Below are 18,972 nucleotides of genomic sequence, written 5' to 3' on the forward strand. Positions count from 1 at the left end.
CTCCTTTCTCTCTCTCTTCCATCTCTATCTCTCTCTCTCTTCTCTTCTCTCTCTCTCTATCTCTCTCTCTCTATCTCTCTCTCTCTCTCTCTCTCTCTCTCTCTCTCTCCTCTCTGTCTCTCTGTCTCTCTGTCTCTCTGTCTCTCTGTCTCTGTCTTCTGTCTCTCTGTCTCTGTCTGTCTCTCTCTCTCTCTATCTCCTCTCTCTCTCTCTTATCTCTCTCTCTATCTCTCTCTCTCTCTTCTCTCTCTCTCTCTCTCTCTCTCTCTCTTTCCTCACAATATTCTCGACTGTCACAGCGTTGTAGGGCTTGTTTCCAGACAGGCCAGGCGCTCCCCACTCCGCAGGCCCTAGCCCACACGGCCCAACCGCTCAAACACCTCCGGCGGATGACCTCTGACCTCGGCGACCTGACCCCAGCCGACCGATCGCGTCCCTCTCCACGCCTCCGCCCCGCTTCCCCCACTACAGCTGCGTAGTAATTGTAGCGTGTGCAAAGATCACGTGACATTATTTACTTCTGCGGCTTGTTCGGCTGACAAGAGATGGCACTAGTGGTCTGTGGATCAGAGGCGGGGCTAGGTTCTACGACTTCTTGGGGCACACTTTAGGGCAGAAAAGAGGTTTTTTGGCTCCCCATCCCAAAATGCTTCGAATATACAAAAACAAGTTAGATATTCGAAAATCGGAGGACCAAACGGATCGTTTGACGTATCTTGCGCGACTGACAATTGATCGGTCTTCAAACTACTGAACAAAAACGAGGTGATTAGTAGCAAGTGCTGGTGACTGTACCTTTTTCAATGCGAGTGATGCACAGTGCGAGCTTTGTTAAGCACAACAAAATAACACAATTCCCATGCAATCGGTGGAGCTGGGTCCTCCAGTGCAGATAAAATAACCTATACGATACCGCCTTCCTAAGAACTTATACAATATCACTGTCTATCACGGAATTTTAATTAAATATTTAGACAATCAGCGCTAATTTAATAAAAAGAGCGTCACTTCAGTTACAGGTAAGTCACACTTACACAAGGTGACCCCCCCCCCCTCGCGTGTTCGTTCAGCGTGCCAACCATCATTTTTTTAGCACAATGTCCCATATTGGGCTCAGCTGGACGCCACCGCTGTCGAGATTCATTGACGGGCGCAGCTGTCGGATCTCGATGGCCTCCCTGATTTTACGTTTTTTCCAGTGGCGTTCGATGGCCAGGGTTCTCGCCTCGAACGGGTTCAAGTCACCGCCACAGGTACAAAAGTGTCTGGCCGTCGCTGACGTATCGCAGCGTCCGTGCTTGATATCGGCGGTGTGCTCCTTCAATCTGTCCTGTTTTGGTCGCCCTGACTCTCCGATATAGCTGGAGCCGCACGAGCACTTTATCTCATATACGGCCCCTTTCTTCTTGCTCTGCTCCACGGGATCTTTGACGTTAACCAGGTGACCCCTCAATCGCTTGGATTTGTGAGCTACCTTGATTCTGTGTGGCCTGAGAACCTTGGCTATCCTTTCGCTGAGACCTGGGACGTAGGGCACTGCCGCATAGGCTTCTTGGTCTCTGGCGGCGGCTTCCCCCTGTACGGTCTGGCTGGCGTCACGGCGTCTCATAGCCCTCTTGATAAACGGCTCCGGATAGCCACCGCTGTCAATGAATCTCGACAGCGGTGGCGTCCAGCTGAGCCCAATATGGGACATTGTGCTAAAAAAATAATGGTTGGCACGCTGAACGAACACGCGAGGGGGGGGGGGGTCACCTTGTGTAAGTGTGACTTACCTGTAACTGAAGTGACGCTCTTTTTATTAAATTAGCGCTGATTGTCTAAATATTTAATTTGAATTCCGTGATAGACAGTGATATTGTATAAGTTCTTAGGAAGGCGGTATCGTATAGGTTATTTTATCTGCACTGGAGGACCCAGCTCCACCCATTGCATGGGAATTGTGTTATTTTGTTGTGCTTAACAAAGCTCGCACTGTGCATCACTCGCATTGAAAAAGGTACCACTACGAGTATCGAAATATTTGCTATCAATTTTTCAATATATATCACTCAAGAAACTCCGAAAATATTATTTCATATTCATTATAACTTGAGGAAAAGGTAACATGACTCTTAAGTCATAAAACACCAATTGCATAAAAATGGCGAACTTTAAATGGTAACACTCCATGCAGCATTACAACATGAACACATCCGTCTGGCCGACAGATGACACACCCACCTTCCTCAGCGCTCAGATTGAGCACATCCTGGTCCTCCTCCTCCTCCGGCGGTGGTGACGCTGCGGCAGCGGTAGCGCCCGTGGCAGTGGTGGGCTTCACCGGCGCAGAGACGCGCGGGTGCTTCTTACTGTCCGCCGGAGCCTGCTGGGCGCCACGGCGGCGCTGACTGCGACACTCCGCCCCGCTCTCTCGCTCCAGGGACTGAGACGAGCGGGACGACCGCGCACCGCTGCCGGAGTCGGACGCCTTCGCCGGAGGAGCGGCCCGCTCGCGTGTTGACTTCTCCTCGGCCGTGCGGCGTTCGCGGGATTCGCGAGATTTGCTGCGCGAGTCGTCCTTCTTTTTGGCGGGGATCGCGTCAGAGTGCTTGGTGCTTTTGTCGGAGTGTTTGCTTTCTTTGCCTGTGCGTTTGCTTTCCTTGTCTACATGCTTGCTTTCCTTGTCTACATGTTTACTTTCCTTGTCAGCATTCTTGTTCTCCTTGTCCTTTTTGGATTTGTGAGATTCACCACTTGAGCGTTTGCGATCCTTCTCCTTGGGATCATCTGATTTGACCTTTTTGGCAGATTCTGAGCCTACCTCTGATGATTTTCTTTTCTTCTCCCTCTCCTTGGTTGAACTACTTTTAGTGACACTCTTTTCTTCCTCTTCTTTGTCTGAAAATGAATGATTTGATTACAAAGGTGCCTCTTATCCAAGTGAGCCTGGATGACATCAGAAGCGAACTACTACCACCTAATACCTATGGTTAGTCAATTATTAGATATGTAGGCTAGCTGATGCTAATTGTTAGTCAAGTCTCAAATTGGTAATAAAGTGAGTAAAACATGACTGCTGTTACATACAGAGATTCAATACATTGGCCTACCTTTAGCCAGTGTGATGGTCTGTAGCTTGTCCAGCACTTCCTGAAGCCACTGAACAAAGGCTACTGTGTGGTCACTCAGGAAGAGGGTCAGGTCACGCTCCATCTGACTCTTGGTTTTCTTGTTGGCCACCAGCACCATAATGTAGTCTGGCAACTCATCATCTGGAAAACAAAAATTGAGACATATGCATTACTCAGGGGACATCAGAGCAACATCTCACTGTCTGATGGCCTACCTTTTGCAGGTAATGACACATTTAGCCATCAGGAACAAGAGCAAAACATCAGCCTGACCTGCAATGCTGCTCAAACAAATAGCATAAGCCTTCTAGATCTTGTACATTCAATTCATTAGGTCTTAACTTTTCATGATACTCCCACACCTTTTTGAATACCTAAAAAGCAGAAAAGTCTCAGGTATAGTATCATGCAGACTGCAGGACACAGAATGGTACCTAAATATTTAATCCACTCCAATATATGAGTAAAAATACTCACCGACATAAACTCCAAGCTCCACCAGCTTTGCCCTTATAGCACTTTTGATCTTCTTACTAATTTCAGCACCAAGGTAATCCATTTTGATACTTAACAATGGTTTCCTTGTGTTCAGCAAAAAAACCTATAAAAAGCAAGGTGAATGTAAGTTTTTGGAACATTACCCAAAGGAAATAATTCAGGGATACTTCAGCAAAATAACTAACAAGAGAACTAGCAAGAGAAGTTAAGCTGTGATGTCAGCAACGATCAATGAGCTGATTGTTAGCATCAAACATACTGATAAAATTAGCTAGCTCCCACATTGAAATATGTATACTGTGTACAAACTACAATTAACAATATGGATCAATGCATAATTTAAAAAAACAACAACTCTGAAGTCTGAACAACTTGGAGAACTGAGGGGTGTTCACGGGCACCGCACACTGCTGCGTGCGGTGTGTCCAGCAGGCGTAGAGGTAGGGAATGGATAGGCGGCTCTGACGTCACGGCTGCGTGCGGTGGACGGTCCGCTGTGGCCGGTCCCGACCGGCGGTCGCTGTGTGCGGTGACGGAAGGTGGACGTCGCGACGCAGTGGGCGGAGTTTGGAGGCTGTGTGCGGTCCGACCGCACACAGGGCCGGTGAACAACCCTCGGAACACTTGGAGAGAAGGAAAAACAGTGCTAAAATGATCAGTGAATAGTATTTTCTAGCGTAAAGAGTAAATTTTACGTCAAGGTGAAATAGCTTTCAGTTGCCGGAAAAATCAAAAAAGGAAAACCAAAAAGCAGATTTGCAGGTTGTAACAAAATGCTATCCCATAGCCATCAGTGTGCTAGGTTGCTGTAATATGGCTGTAATAAACGAATTTTCAATAAAAATTGACCTTTATGCGTTCTTCGACCGTGCCCAACTAAAAATAAAAAATATTGGAACGTTTATAAGAATATGCACTTGCAGCTTCAGAATGGCGCATGAAAGGGAACTTCGTCTTTAGGAGTACAAAGTGGATTGAACATTTAAATGACGTCATAAGCTATAAATAATAATGGAAAAAGAGCTACTTTATTTTCGTTCAGTAACTTTATAAATTCCTTCTGAAAGTTTTAAAAATGTAAAAAATACGTGTTGATTGCTAATTTTTCATTGTTTTGCAGAGGTATCATCAAAAGAGTGGAATCCATTTTTAACCGATGACGTCAAATCACCATATTTCTTCTCAGAAGTATTTGTGCGCTCTTGCCCATTTGTTCCATCCTTGGCTTGTTGATTTCCCATTAGTTCCATTTCGTCCATTTGCGTCTCCGCTGGAGCGGGTTGAGGTTCTTGTGATCCGTAGATGGCCCATGTTTGAAACATTTCGGCTATTTTCTGACAGCTTATCAGGTCAGTTGAGAACCGGCAATGAATTGAAAACTGTTGAATTGATTACAACGAGATTTCAGGAGGTTCTTTGAGCTTTTTTGTGCTGAAAGGAGACAGTTGATCCGGGGCGTGGCCGTGCCGGCCGGGCGATTCGATGAGTCATCGATCGAATCGGTAGTGCGTTTCTAGCACTGATTGTTATATATTGATCAGTGGCTACCAGTTATATTTGATACGAAGTGAAGCATGGGTAAATGTCAAGTTTAAGTCCTAAGAAGAGTTCATTGATAATTTTTTCATATATTACATTATTTGACATCCTGAATCCAAAAATGATACTCATATGTCTCACAAATAAAAGGAAAAACATAATCAAACCTGACCTAACCTTACCTACTTACCTATAACCTACCAACCTACAACCTACAAACCTACCCTAACCTAACCTAACCTACAAACCTACCTACCTACAACCTAAAACCTACAAACCTACAACCTAACCTAACCTAAAACCTAAAATTTTTGCTGTTTTATATTCGTATCAACAGCGCCACAATTGTAGTTAGGACCTAAACTTGACATATACCGAAGCATGCATGGAATGCACAGCGCTGCTAGTTTTTACTTTTAAGGCACAACTTTGCTGCGTCTTTTCTGTTGTGTGAACAAAGTCATGTAAATCTTCATGGTCAAGTCTCATTACCAGCCTTGTGGAAAATTCAGCAGTTTTCCTTTCCTTACCACATCAGGTTTTGAAATAATGGGCTGTTGAGTGGCAGGCCTGGACTCTGCTGTCATCAAGCATTGGTAGATGCAGAAGACAGTGACTGCAGGTGTCCATGCCAGGTAGTTCAGACTTGATCTTTGATTCAGCTTTTGTCCCAACAAAAACAGCTCAATGAAAACATTTAAAATCTGGGCTGAAATGCAGAATGCTTGTTGACATATGCATGTACCCTCCACTGTAGATCAGTGGTATGTAGATCATTAGTTGGTTTTACTTTATCATGAATTAATAATTCACATATGGCTTAAGTATTCGACAATTTTTTGGTTCCAACTGAGAGAAGAAGCAGTAAGCTGAGTTAACTGTCCAATTCAGTTTTCAAATATTTGTGATGAAAGTCATGTTTTTCTATTTCTGCTGAAGCATTGAAGCTTAGGATCCAGAATTGAGATCCACTGGCCAAAGCTAGTGATATGAAACTAGACAAAGACTGATGGAAAAGATAGATGCATTTGGTCAGTTTAATCCCACAGGGGATCAATGTGTTTAAGCCAAAGGTCTGAATCAAAGTGTTTTAGCCTAGTTTTAAGCCTTATTGACTTGCAGACTGACTGAGCTTCTGGCTGGGCTGCCAGTTCATCCCTGCTGCTGCCATTCTCCTTAGGTGTACCAGTTACCACAGTTGCCTAAGTTGATGATTCGCAGCACTACCTTGTTATTCATTTGTTGTCCCCTCCCCCTCATCATCTGGACTTGTTCTTTGTCTCTGTCACATATTTCCAGGGTGCAGTTTTAAGATCCTGAGGCGCACAGTGTCAATGCTTCTCTGCTAACTAGCACCACAATACATGTGTATTCATGTTAACTTCTCACATTCTATTAGTCTCAATTCTCATTTTGCTTGACTAATGGGATAATCCTGTAGCAAGTTCAAGCAGACTATTCAGAGCCCAACTTTTCATTTGTTAGTCTCCTCTTTCCCCTGACCACCCATTACACTCCATCACAATTCACAAGTCACCTAATGTGACCATCACCCTCTCCGCTTCTCCCCACAGTGTTTTCCGCCGGCCCGTCAGTCTGAGCTCGGGCGGGGCGACGGAGCGCCGCCGCCATGACCGACTCGGCCGACGACAGCCGAGGCGAGATGGCCGCCGATGACGCCGTCGCGCTGGCCGACGTCGGGCTCGTGTGTGAACATGTGCGCCGCGCCGCCGGCGTCCTCCTGGAGGAGGCGCCGACGCTGCCGCGCGCGTTGCAGCAGGCGCTCGACGATCGTCTGAATGTGGAGTGTATCAAGAAGTTTATATCTGATCCGCAGACGCGCTCTCTGCTCATTGAGCGCGTCTCCTCCAAAGGTGAGTCGCGGACTGCGGACAGTGAGACGCAGAATCGTGGCTGCTGGGCTAGACCATGGGATTAGAGTAAGATTTTGTGTTTTGGGAAAAGGAGAATAACCTCGTCGCGAGATCGATTAGAACCGAGCTGGTCTAGGTTAATGGTTTAAGCCTGTACTATTGCAATGGCTCGGATACGAAAGCTGTTTGTCTTGCATATTTCGGACAGACGACAAGATTTCCCACCTGGCCCGTAATTCGACCACTGTCACCAACTTGCAAGCCGTAGTCGCATTGCGATCAGAAAGCGAGCGCGGAAACGGCGTGAATCGGTTTCTCACATTAACCCAACCTAATTCAGTAATGTAGTTTGCTATCTATAAATGTAGGTAGGTAGCTTTCCCATTCTGATTACATAAACGCTGTTATCACGTTCAGATGCTGACGAGGAGTCCGAGGGCCAGGAGGAGGATGAGCGAGACCTGGTGCAGTACCTCATCTCCAATCAGGTCCACTTCACCAATGCCAAGATGAACAGGTAATTTATGATGAGCAACTGGTGAGATCATGCAGTGACGATTGGCAGGTTGCTCGGTGATTATCGCGAGTGTGTGAGTGCATATGGTCATTAACATCTCACAAAGACTGCGCTGAAACTCGCAAAATTGAATATAAATGCCGCATGTATATTACATAATGCATTTTTCATGAACGCATGCACGTCAAGACTCGCTATCCCATCTTACTCTGACTATCAGAACTCAAACCTTTCCTTCTCATTGCTAGCATCACTCCGACGAGGTTAACTGTCACAAACCCTGACTCTGTCCTCCCTCAGCCTGGTGCTGGTGAAGCGTGGCGCCGTGCTGGAGGCCGAGAAGCCGCTCACCTCCCAGCTGCTGATGACCACGCTGAACGAGGGGTCGCCGTACGAGACGCTGCACACGCTCATCAGTAGCGCCGTCTCGCCGTTCTTCAAGTCGTACGTCAAGGAGTCCGGCAAGGGCGACAGGTGAGTGACAGGGTATCCTTGGAGTTGCCAGAAATATACGGGGGGGGGGAGGGGGCGAAATACGGATATCGCTTTTCCTCGTTGAAAGGGTGATCTTGTCCGAACCGCTAGGATAAAGTGAAGCTTGTGATTTTTTATGTGCGTTTGTGGTGTGGATGAATGGAAAATCTTGCACTATGCCTTGAATGTTTGGTCTGTCGGAATATGCGGCGCTCGAGTTCAACACACGCAACCGTGGACTGACACCGGCTCCCATTCTTTGCGTGTGACAGGGACGGCGACAAGATGGCGCCGGCGGTGGAGAAGAAGATTGCCGAGCTGGAGATGGGCCTTTTGCACCTTCAGCAAAACATCGACATTCCTGAGATCACCCTGCAGGTCCATCCCGCCGTGGCCCAGGTAATACAGAGAGACATAGTACCACTGACACTCCCGAGATCACCCTGAAGGTCCACCCCGCCGTGGCCCAGGTAATACAGAGAGACATAATACCACTGACACTCCCGAGATCACCCTGCAGGCTCACCCCGGCCGTGGCACAGGTAATAGACCACTCTGCAGACTGCAGAGACATAAAACCATCGACATTCCCGAGATTATCTAGCAAGTTTACCCCGACCCCGGCCGTGGCCCAGGTAATACACCCCTCAACAGCTGCGGTGAAATACAGCTGACGTCATACAATCGGACAGGGAAAGCAGAACACTTGTCATACCTCCACGGTTACGTCACAACGCTCAGCTATTGATCGTCGACCGCCACCGGTCACAGCTGCCAAGCGTCGGAAAAAAGCGCAGAGGCAGTGGCTCTCACCGCGTCAGGCCACGTCTTGCCCGTGGATCAATAAACTGTAACCAGACACCCTGATACCGTACTACCGAGCCAGGGGTGAAAGCTGAGTTTGCTCAATGCCCGCGCATTTTCCGTATGAAATACTAGTATAATGCATAGGTACGTCCGATCCAAACTCACTCAAACGTTTCTCGTTCTCCGACAGGTGATCAAGAAATGCGCCGACGAGGGCCGCAAGCCGCAGGTGGCGGACTTTGGGGAGAAGCTGGACGACTCGAGCTTCTTCAACCAGCTTCAGAACGGCGTCAACCGCTGGATCAGGGAGATACAGAAGGTGCGCGGTGCCGACGGTTTACGAGATGTTTACGGACTTAGCAATGCAGCTTACGCGTAGTTTGTCGGACCTCCACCTTATTGTATTGTAATGGTTGTCAACGATGATGTATCGCATTGTTAAAGCACGCGCAAATTACGGAGATTTTCCACGCCATGAAGAATCATCGGGCAAGTGTGAAGTACCCGACCTGAACTTTGTGATGATTGCTGAAGTGCTAGCAAGTAGCAATCTAATAGTGCATGATCATTGATCAATCATGAATCGTGGCACACCTGAATAGGTAGCTCACATCCCATTTGACTCCATAATCTTATCTCGACCTTTGCCCGTCAGGCGAGCATTTAATCCGACTGACCCTGACCTCTGCCCTGTAGGTGACCCGTCTGGACCGTGACCCTGCCTCGGGCACGGCGCTGCAGGAGATCAGCTTCTGGCTGAACCTGGAGCGGGCCCTGCTGCGCATTCAGGAGAAGCGCGACAGCCTGGAGGTGGCGCTCACGCTGGACGTGCTCCGGCACGGAAAACGCTTCCACGCCACCATTAGCTTCGACGCCGACACCGGTACGGCTGGCGGACGGGGGTTGTGAGGATAGGATGAGGATGGAATGTCTTAAACTTCAGTGTTAGTTGACTTCATCAAGTAGTTAGTACGGGTCACACAGGCTATTAGAAGTATTAAGAGGCGACCGATACCTTTCATGGTATTTTTTTCCCGGTAGCTTCTTGCTGCAAAATGTCTTTTTAATCCCTTCATTATTTGCCCGGGAGACGAGTTATTTTGCTTAAGTCAGCTCGGTACTATCATGACTACGACATTTTTTGCACCCTCTACCCTCTCCCGCCGTATAACTCGCACCTGGACTGCCCCGTGCCCAGGACTGAAGCAGGCGCTGGCCACCGTCAACGACTACAACCCTCTGATGAAGGACTTCCCTCTGAACGAGCTGCTCGCCTCGACCGAGCTGGACCGACTGCGCACGGCTCTGCGCAATGTGTTCCACCACCTGCGCAAGATCCGCAACACCAAGTACCCGCTGGTGCGCGCGCTGCGACTAGTGGAGGCCATCTCCCGCGACCTGATGAACCAACTGCTCAAGGTGGGCGGCGGGGGAGTGACGACTGGAGACTTTGAGAGTAAAGGGACGGGATAGTTGGTGTAGAAACTGGAAAGGAATGGGTGTGGTGAAATATTTGCTGACATCTAACTCTTCACGTGTCATTTTTAACGATCTAACCTGATGACGTTTTTAGAGACGTTGGGTTTGATCAAGACTTGTGCTAAGTGCTACCGTTAATAATTGCCGTCATAACCTGTTTATATCTGCTGTGCAACTCGACCTGCGTAGTCAAATTAATGGCATCATGCGTTTTATCCATGTTATACCACCAGCTGCTGCAGTGCATTCATCCACCACCTGTTCTTCTGCAGATCCTGGGCACCCGGCGCATGATGCAGGTCAACTTTGACGAGTTCGAGAAGCTCATGGCGCAGTGTTTCGAGGTGTTCACCTGTTGGGACGACGAGTACGACAAACTGCAGGGGCTACTTCGGTGGGTATGGTCGAAATCAACTTTCAGACAGAAGTTGAGGTTTTTGGACTGCGATGACACTTAGAAATACATTTCATCAAGTCTCTTTACGCCATGGCGATTTATTCCTGGTTTCCCGAACACCAGCTCACGCCATATTTTTATGTCGTTGATTACCGGGAGTCTCTCTTTGCTGACACACACCCCGGCTTCCATCAGCGACCTGATGAAGAAAAAGCAGGAGCACATGAAGATGACGTGGCGCGTGCAGCCGTCCCACAAACGTCTCCAGGCGCGCATGGAGCAGATGCGCAAGTTCCGCCGCCAGCACGAGCAGTTACGAACGGTGATCGTCCGAGTGCTCCGCCCGGCCGTGCAGCGCCCCTCTGCGGCCGACCAGGCGGCGGTTACGGCCGGCGCCGGCACCGGAGAGCCTCAGCCGCAGCCCATGTCACTGGACGCAGCTGACGCTAACGCCATCGAGGTAAGGAATAGAAGGATTCGGGGTTGCTAGTGGTTAGTTCATTAATTGTAGGCATAAGTAGACGTTTGTGTGCATGCTAGGTGGATGACGTGGTTTTGTTATTACCTTTTTATACGCTACTTATAATCACGTTGGGTTGAATGACCAATTTTATATAATTAGAACCAGGGAGTGAATGTTTTAAAATTGATGCGTATCGTCATTTCTTGGAACGATTGGCGTCAACGAGATACGTCGTTCAAGATCGCTCAAGAACATAAGACATCCCTGCCTTCCTTCCACAGGAGGTTCAGCTGGCCTACGAGCAGGTGAAGGACGTGGACTCCCTGGACATCGGTAAGGAGGGCAGCGAGGCGTGGGAGGCGGCGCTGCGCCGGTACGATGAGCGCATCGACCGCGTCGAGGCGCGCATCACGGCCCGACTCCGAGACCAGCTGGGCACCGCCAAAAACGCCAACGAAATGTTCCGGTGAGTGGCGGGGCCGGGGGCGGACCGGGGTCGTGGCAGAACGGGGACCGATGCAGCTGCTGAGGGTGGTGCCGGTTTTACGGTGCAACGGACAGGTGAAGTGTGTCCGAATTTTCAGCGATATGTGAAACAGTGCAAGTGATGTGGGTAAAATCAGTGGTAGTAGCACCGTGTAGCGTGTTCTTATAACAAATACCCATCATATAGGTTTCTTTCGGGCTGGAACTGCTTGCATTTCTTGCTTTTATTATCGCTCTCGCTGCTTCCTGCATTATTGGCTCTGGCGTGCCATTTTAAAAGTATCCACTGACATTTTTCCCCTCCATCAGTATCTTCTCACGGTTCAACGCGCTGTTCGTGCGTCCTCACATCCGCGGCGCGATTCGAGAGTACCAGACGCAGCTCATCACGCGCGTCAAAGAGGACATCGAGTCGCTCCACGAGAAGTTCAAGGTCCAGTACCCTCACAGCAAGGCGTGCCGCATGAGCCAGGTGCGAGATATCCCGCCCGTGTCCGGGTCCATTCTGTGGGCCAAACAGATCGACAGACAGCTCGGCACCTACATGAAACGCGTCGAAGATGTGCTCGGTGAGTGAATGAGAGTGGATTCGGACCGGGGAAATGCTTACTCAGTCTTGAGTCGGAGTTTGGGGTTGGCAGGACTCGTGAGGCCTTGGTTAATGCTGCTGCAGTGGTGCAGGTCTGATTCGAAATTTGTAGCCTGTCATGCCATCCCAGACTCAACTGTCCTTCCCCATGCTTTGCTCACTGCCGCGTCTCGCACTCAACAGGCAAAGGCTGGGAGAACCACGTCGAAGGACAGAAACTGAAGGGAGACAGCGACAGCTTCCGCGTCAAGCTGAACACGGCCGAGATTTTCGAGGACTGGGCCAAGAAGGTGCAGGCGCGCAACCTGGGCGTGTCGGGCCGCATCTTCACGATCGAGACGCAGCGCAGTCGCTCCGGGAAGGGCAACCTGCTCAAGCTGAAGGTCAACTTCCTGCCGGAGATCATCACACTGAGCAAGGAGGTGGGTCTGGCGCTGCTGTCTTGTGTGGAGGAAGGATATAATTCGTATGAAGGTGGAGTTTATTGTTTTAGATTTCGGTGAATGAACAAATTAATGAATTTTGAGTAGGTAACACATTTCTGAAATACATAGTTGTCATCAGTTTGGTAGCGTGTTGCTGCACACTATCGTCGTCTCTACACCATCATGACAGTCTTCCCTACCGTGTCGTTGTCGCCTATTTCCCACCTCTAACACGCTCTACCGCTCGTCCTCAGGTGCGCAACCTCAAGTGTCTTGGGTTCCGTGTGCCACTGGCCATCGTCAACAAGGCGCACACGGCCAACCAGCTCTACCCGTTCGCCATCTCGCTCATCGAGAGCGTCAGGACCTACGAGCGGACTCTGGAGAAGGTAAGGCCGGCGGAAGGATGGTATTGAATGGGAGGGGCTGGTGTTTGGGACTGGGATCGCGTGTGAAGGGGATGTTCAAGAAGATATATTAAACGTCTTGTAATTTCACGGGTGAGGATTGAAGCCTGATCGGCGTGCTTTGGGAAGTCGTAGACGTTCTCGTTCTTAGCTGGTGTTTTACGAACTCTCGTTAGTCTGTAGCAATTAGTCCACGATTCGTTTGTTGACCCGGTTGTCTGGCACCCTGTGTGCCCTGCCCCTCTGACCAACACGTCTAACCCGCTGTCTTATCCGCTGTCTGATCTGACCTGTATCTGACCCACTCTCTAACCCCTGTCTGACCTCCCTCTCTAACGCCGCCCTCAGATGGACGACCGTCCGAGCGTGCAGCTGCTGGTGGCCGGCCTGCGGCGAGACGCCCAGTCTCTGATCGCCGAGGGCACCCAGCTGGTCTGGGAGTCCTACAAGCTGGACCCGTACGTGCAGCGCTTCGCCGACGCCACCTTCAACTTCCAGGAGATGGTGGACGACCTGCTGGTCATCCAGGATCAGATCGACATGGACATCAGGTAAGCGGAACTGCTGGACACTGCTGTAGGCGATGCTCTCGGGTGTCGGCATGGATTTTCTTGGAATTGTTGGATTTATAGGGACTAACCATTTCAATTGTTCAATTAGGTTATGGTGCTGTTTGCTTTTAAAATTTACACTTATATTTGTAAACTAATTTTATTTATGGGATTCAATGAAAGTGCTCATCTAAGACTGTTTATCAGGTAATCATATTCAACCACTTGGACTATTTTTTCTTTTTAAGTGACTGTTAACTTAACTCCAGCCGTATAATTCAGGATAAGTGGTCGCGCCACATAAATTAGCGATGCATAATCCCTATGTGACCGTGTCCCGACAGACTGCTGGAGTCGTGTCCGTACTCGCACGCCACGTTCGCCGACATCCTGAACAAGATCCAGAAGGCCATCGACGACCTCAGTCTGCACCAGTACAGCAACCTGGGCACCTGGGTCTCCCGGCTCGACGAGGCCATCGAGGAGCGACTCGCCAGCAGGTGCGTAGAACTATTGGAGGTGGGAGAGAAGTGTGGGCTAGGAGTGCAGATCAAATGTGTGTTTGTACGAATATGGTTGGTGGGGGCCAGGATGAATGTCCCATTCCGCCAGTGTCAGGATTGCTTATCGTGACTTATAAAAGTAGGGGCGATGAAGTCAAGTAAATTATAACTTTGGCATCACAACAAACGTTTTTGACTCGCTAAAGTGAGCACTATTTTTGTACATTTCTTCGTCATCAAAGTATGTGAACGTCTCAGTATTTGAAGTGTCACTCAATATGATTTATGCTGTCACTTGTCGGGAGTGATAAGCGCGTCCCGCGTCTACCCGCAGACTGCAGGCGGGCATCAAGGCGTGGACGGCGGCGCTGGAGGGCAAGAAGGAGGACGTCGACACGAGCATGGACACGGAGCCCGTGGTGCCCGTCAGCAAACCGGGCGGAGAGCCGGTGGTAAGTTTGAGACTGGGCAGGGGACACTTCGCAAACCGGGCGGAGAGCCAGTGGTGAGTCAAAAACGGGACAAAAACCTCGAGTAAACAGCTGACCAGCGGCAGACTTCATAGTACTCCCGAGCTCTATTACTAGCGCTTAAAATAATGCGCTCTTCCTCGCCCTGACGTCTCTTTACCATGCATCCGTAGCTACTCTCACGCTGACACTCCCTCTCCCATCTGACAGATCACGGAGATCGTCCACGAGCTGCGCATCACGTACAACAACCTGCACCTCTACCCGGCCGTACAGGAGGCGCGCAGCCAGATGCTGCAGCAGATGTTCGCCTGGCAGAACATCATCATCACGCTGAGCCGCATCCAGTCCAGCCGATACCAGGTGAGGCTGACATTCCGTCTGCAGCTGGGGAGAGGAGAGATGACAAGGCGAAAATAGGATAGCAGAATATTCGTATAAACAATGTCCGATCAATGAGAGATGACAGTGCCGAAGAAAGCAGAACCAACTAGCTCCTGATCTCAGGCGACCATAGGCTAGTCAGGTCAGCATTCAGCTGGCACTAATATAAGCTAGGTCACAGCCATGAATGTACTGAGTTCAGGATGCCGGGTCAGCTGTAGTTCCACTGGACCCAATCATCAATATACGTAATGGAGGCGGTATCGGTCATTTCTGACTTGTATTCGATAAAACCGTCAAGTTCTCGAGTGGCCGTTTGAATAACCTTAGTCCACTACGTCACAATGCTGCCACCACTTCACCGTAAGTCTGTTTACACGCTGTTCCCGCTTTTTTAGGTGGGAGTGACCAAGAGTGACGCTCCGACCAGCTACAAGGGCCTGCTGAAGAAGATGCCAGATTTCAAGGCGGTCACCTCGGCCGCCTACGAGGCAATGGAGAACATCTTCAAACAGGTGCGTAATATTGAATGCTTCATGACGGCAACCCAATATAGAACACGCTCCGACATGTTGCGCTGATAGGTAAATTGAGCTAGTCTAGATATCTAGTCCTAGAATTGCAAATAAACGTAGCAATTAAATCCAAAATATGTACATTGATCGCCACCTTATCATATCCACTATGCTTTATGCAATCTTCATAGCACATATGTATATGCACGTATGTCTTCATTAGTGTTTTGACCGAAACTGGCAACGACCGTAATATTTATGCTGTTCTTTGTTCTGTTGAATTACTTTCGTGGTTGATTTGTTTCGTTCAGTTACGGCCGTCACTTACAACCCCCGTTCTGTCTCGCAGATCAACAGCTACGTGGGCGAGTGGCTGTCGTACCAGAAGCTGTGGGATCTGAACAGTGACCTCATCTTCGGTCGGCTGGGTGACGACATCGGGGCCTGGATGGCCTGCGCCGAGGAGATGAAGTGAGAAAGCCGAGGGGGGTGGGGGGTGGGAGGGGATATATACGATGCAGAGAGGGGTTAAGGTGGAGGGGGATGCAGGAAAGATGACGAAGAAAATCTGGATGTATGGAAGAAACGACTTTGCTATAGAATATACCCGTTGAATTAAATTAATTCTTTTTTGTTCCATTCATTAGTTACAGCATTACGCCTTTTAGCGTAGAGTTCCTACTGTCTGCGCTCCCCAATGCCTCGCCTCCCTGACCCCTGTGTCTGAGCTGCCCCCTTGTCGCGTCCCCCAGAAAGCGCCGGGCCACGTTCGACACCTCGGAGACTCGCCGCTCGTTCGGCCCGGTCATCATCGACTACGGCAAGGTGCAGAGCAAGGTGTCGCTGAAGTACGACGCCATCCACAAGGACGTGCTCAGCAAGTTCGGCTCGCTGCTCGGCGGACACATGAGCAAGTTCCACGCCACTGTCTCCAAGGTAAGGGCGGGGACTTCAGAGTAAGGGTAGGGCTCGATATCGTGAGGATACGCAACGGTGGAACATGAATTCAGCCCTGGGTGAGTGGGTGAGAGGGAATCTGCAGGTCATCAGTCAAGGGTCCGATGGCCAAAATGTATTTAATGGGAGGAGGCTTCTTTGTCGTTTGATTGGGCTTACTAAATAGCTTGATCACTAATTGTTGCCTAGCAGCTCAGAACCTCTTGGCTGGTTAACCCTGTCTTGCGTAGCCTCGACGGATACACTGACCGTGTGTTATTACATTGATACATTTACCTCATCAACTGACTCATCTTTTCGTCTTTTTCTCGTCAGTCTCGCGGCGACATGGAGCTGCAGAGTATCGACGCGGCCAGCACGTCCGACGCCGTCACCTTCATCACCTACGTGCAGTCGCTGAAACGCCAGATGAAACAGTGGGAGAAGGAGGTGAGACATATGCCGTCGAAGGCAGCAGGGAGAACGACGACGGCTGGCTGGCAGTTGGCAGATGCCATATTTCTTATGGAGACTGATTGATGGGGATTCTAAGTCATGGCAGACTGATCACCGCGGGAAGTATGTAAATGCCATTGCTCGATGTGGCGGCGATCCGCCCATAAGATAGCTGACTGTTGTTCGCTGACGTCTACGCCTGTTTCCTTTTTAATACATATTTCGACCCTTCACTGTGATGTAGCTCGCCGATCTGGCCGCAGTGTGGACCATATAACCCCACCACCTCCCTGCCTTCCCCCAGGTGGAGATGTACAAGGACGGTCAGCGGATCCTGGAGAGGCACCGCTACCAGTTCCCGCAGAACTGGCTCCACGTGGACAACATCGAGGGCGAGTGGGGCGCCTTCAACGAGATCATCAAGCGCAAGGACTCGAGCATCCAGGCGCAGGTGGCCAGCCTGCAGATGAAGATTGTGGCCGAGGACAAGGTGGTCGAGACGCGCACCAACGACTATCTCAGTGAGTTTGGGAGGGACATGGGGAGAGTAGCGTAATGACCAGTGTTCATGATCGATAAGAATAATTGGTTATGGTTTGAAGGAGGACCTTGGGGTGAAGGTTGTCCGGATGACAATCGAATCCCGTCATCTCTCGTAGTTTCTGAACGATGGTGTGGTCCTTTCTAAATGCGCATGTTTTAGGTCTCGTTTTTTGTTTCCCGACAATATTGCGGCCTCTGGCCCCAACGTCGTGAAAGCTCTCACCCCACCCGCACCAAATATCAACTCTAATCCTCCCCTACCCTTCCCTCTCCAGACGAGTGGGAGAAGCAGAAGCCAGTGGAGGGCCACCTGAAGCCGGCCGACGCGCTGCAGCAGCTGCAGCTGTCCGAGGCGCGACTTCAGCGACTGAAAGAGGAGAGGGACAACGTGAGCCGCGCCAAGGAAGCGCTGGAGCTCGGTGACGTGGTGGCCTCAGCCGCCGACGACCGGCTCGCCGTGGCGTTCGAGGAGCTGCACGACCTCAAGGTGGGCGGTAGGGACGGGTGGAAGGGGGAGGGTAACGGGGAGTGGGATGGGAAAGAGTTGACTGTGATGTATTAATATGGTGGAAGGGATAGAATATGAGAGAGTTGCATGGTGGAATATTAGAGAAGTCTAGAAGGGATGTATCGTGAGGAAATAGTGTCGGCCTGGGTTGGTTTGTTGGTAGATTTATAAAAGAGCGAAATTTCTGAAGATCAGTTCGGCCGGACAATAATAAATGGATGAAGTTTGAGCAATAACTTTAGTGGAAGCCGCACTATTACTGTAGGTAGGTATTTACATATAACTGAGTATAACCTCGCTCTCACCATTCCCTTCACCGCCCCGTTCCGCAGGGCGTGTGGTCGGAGCTGAGCAAGATCTGGGAGCAGCTGGACGAGATGAAGGAGAAGCCGTGGCTGAGCGTGCAGCCCAGGAAGCTGCGCCAGCAGCTGGACGCGCTACTCACACAGCTGAAGGAGCTGCCTACCCGGCTGAGACAGTACAGCAGCTACGAGTACGTCAAGAAGGTGCTCCAGGGATACGCCAAGGTACGTCTGCAGTCCTGGAGTGACAATAATTATGCCGCATCAATCTGGCTTTCAATCGTCTGGCCTCAAATGAATGTCCAAACTCATCATCTTTGTATCTCTTTGTATTTTTATGTGTACTAATTTTTCCTTTTTATACGTATGCTTTCCATTTCATTGTGTTTGTATTTGATGCAAATTTTATCATTTCGAGAAATTGTGATGTTCTACAGCTCTTATGTGTCTGCTTCTCTCGCCTACACCTCCGTTGTCCACCGGTAACACACTATATATCCGCTCCGTTTTTCAGGTGAACATGTTGATCGTGGAGCTGAAGTCGGACGCGCTGAAGGAGCGCCACTGGAAGCAGCTGCAGCGCCAGCTCCGGGTGCGCTGGGTGCTCTCGGAGCTCACCCTGGGTCAGGTCTGGGACGTGGACCTGCTCAAGAACGAACACGTCGTCAAGGACGTGATCCTGGTCGCCCAGGGAGAGATGGCCCTGGAGGAGTTCCTCAAGCAGGTCAGTTTGGAT

At 49.9% G+C, this 18,972-nt stretch overlaps 2 protein-coding genes across 3 annotated transcripts in view; one reads left to right on the forward strand and one right to left on the reverse strand.

Moving 5' to 3' along the window:
- Positions 1–2,223: 2,223 nt before the first annotated feature.
- On the reverse strand, positions 2,224–4,532 carry LOC122369306 (zinc finger CCCH domain-containing protein 14-like; the record flags this gene model as incomplete). Its single annotated transcript, XM_043343952.1, has 4 exons — positions 4,461–4,532; positions 3,591–3,714; positions 3,093–3,254; positions 2,224–2,880 (listed from the first exon to the last, which is right to left on the reverse strand). Coding segments are annotated over exons 2-4 (901 nt in total), but the record flags the coding sequence as incomplete, so codon positions are not given.
- Positions 4,533–4,869: 337 nt separating this feature from the next.
- LOC122369301 (dynein heavy chain, cytoplasmic-like) overlaps positions 4,870–18,972 on the forward strand; it is a 45,648-nt gene continuing 31,545 nt past the window's right edge. The window contains exons 1-26 of one of the 2 annotated variants that reach the window (XM_043343944.1): positions 4,870–4,960; positions 6,725–7,024; positions 7,442–7,541; positions 7,842–8,015; positions 8,288–8,414; positions 9,013–9,141; positions 9,519–9,705; positions 10,021–10,241; positions 10,574–10,695; positions 10,894–11,158; positions 11,443–11,627; positions 11,957–12,216; positions 12,420–12,658; positions 12,916–13,050; positions 13,417–13,619; positions 13,964–14,119; positions 14,457–14,574; positions 14,803–14,955; positions 15,375–15,491; positions 15,841–15,962; positions 16,244–16,427; positions 16,764–16,877; positions 17,188–17,404; positions 17,702–17,913; positions 18,267–18,461; positions 18,751–18,960. In XM_043343944.1, the coding sequence (XP_043199879.1) occupies positions 6,781–7,024; positions 7,442–7,541; positions 7,842–8,015; positions 8,288–8,414; positions 9,013–9,141; positions 9,519–9,705; positions 10,021–10,241; positions 10,574–10,695; positions 10,894–11,158; positions 11,443–11,627; positions 11,957–12,216; positions 12,420–12,658; positions 12,916–13,050; positions 13,417–13,619; positions 13,964–14,119; positions 14,457–14,574; positions 14,803–14,955; positions 15,375–15,491; positions 15,841–15,962; positions 16,244–16,427; positions 16,764–16,877; positions 17,188–17,404; positions 17,702–17,913; positions 18,267–18,461; positions 18,751–18,960 (4,389 nt within the window). In that variant the 5' untranslated portion in view covers positions 4,870–4,960; positions 6,725–6,780. The remainder of the gene's footprint in view (positions 4,961–6,724; positions 7,025–7,441; positions 7,542–7,841; positions 8,016–8,287; positions 8,415–9,012; positions 9,142–9,518; positions 9,706–10,020; positions 10,242–10,573; positions 10,696–10,893; positions 11,159–11,442; positions 11,628–11,956; positions 12,217–12,419; positions 12,659–12,915; positions 13,051–13,416; positions 13,620–13,963; positions 14,120–14,456; positions 14,575–14,802; positions 14,956–15,374; positions 15,492–15,840; positions 15,963–16,243; positions 16,428–16,763; positions 16,878–17,187; positions 17,405–17,701; positions 17,914–18,266; positions 18,462–18,750; positions 18,961–18,972) is intronic. The other variant, XM_043343945.1, reaches the window with a different exon arrangement.

The sequence above is a fragment of the Amphibalanus amphitrite genome, unplaced genomic scaffold, assembly GCF_019059575.1.
Source record: "Amphibalanus amphitrite isolate SeventyFive unplaced genomic scaffold, NRLGWU_Aamphi_draft 001024F_arrow, whole genome shotgun sequence".
Classification (NCBI taxonomy): domain Eukaryota; kingdom Metazoa; phylum Arthropoda; class Thecostraca; order Balanomorpha; family Balanidae; genus Amphibalanus; species Amphibalanus amphitrite.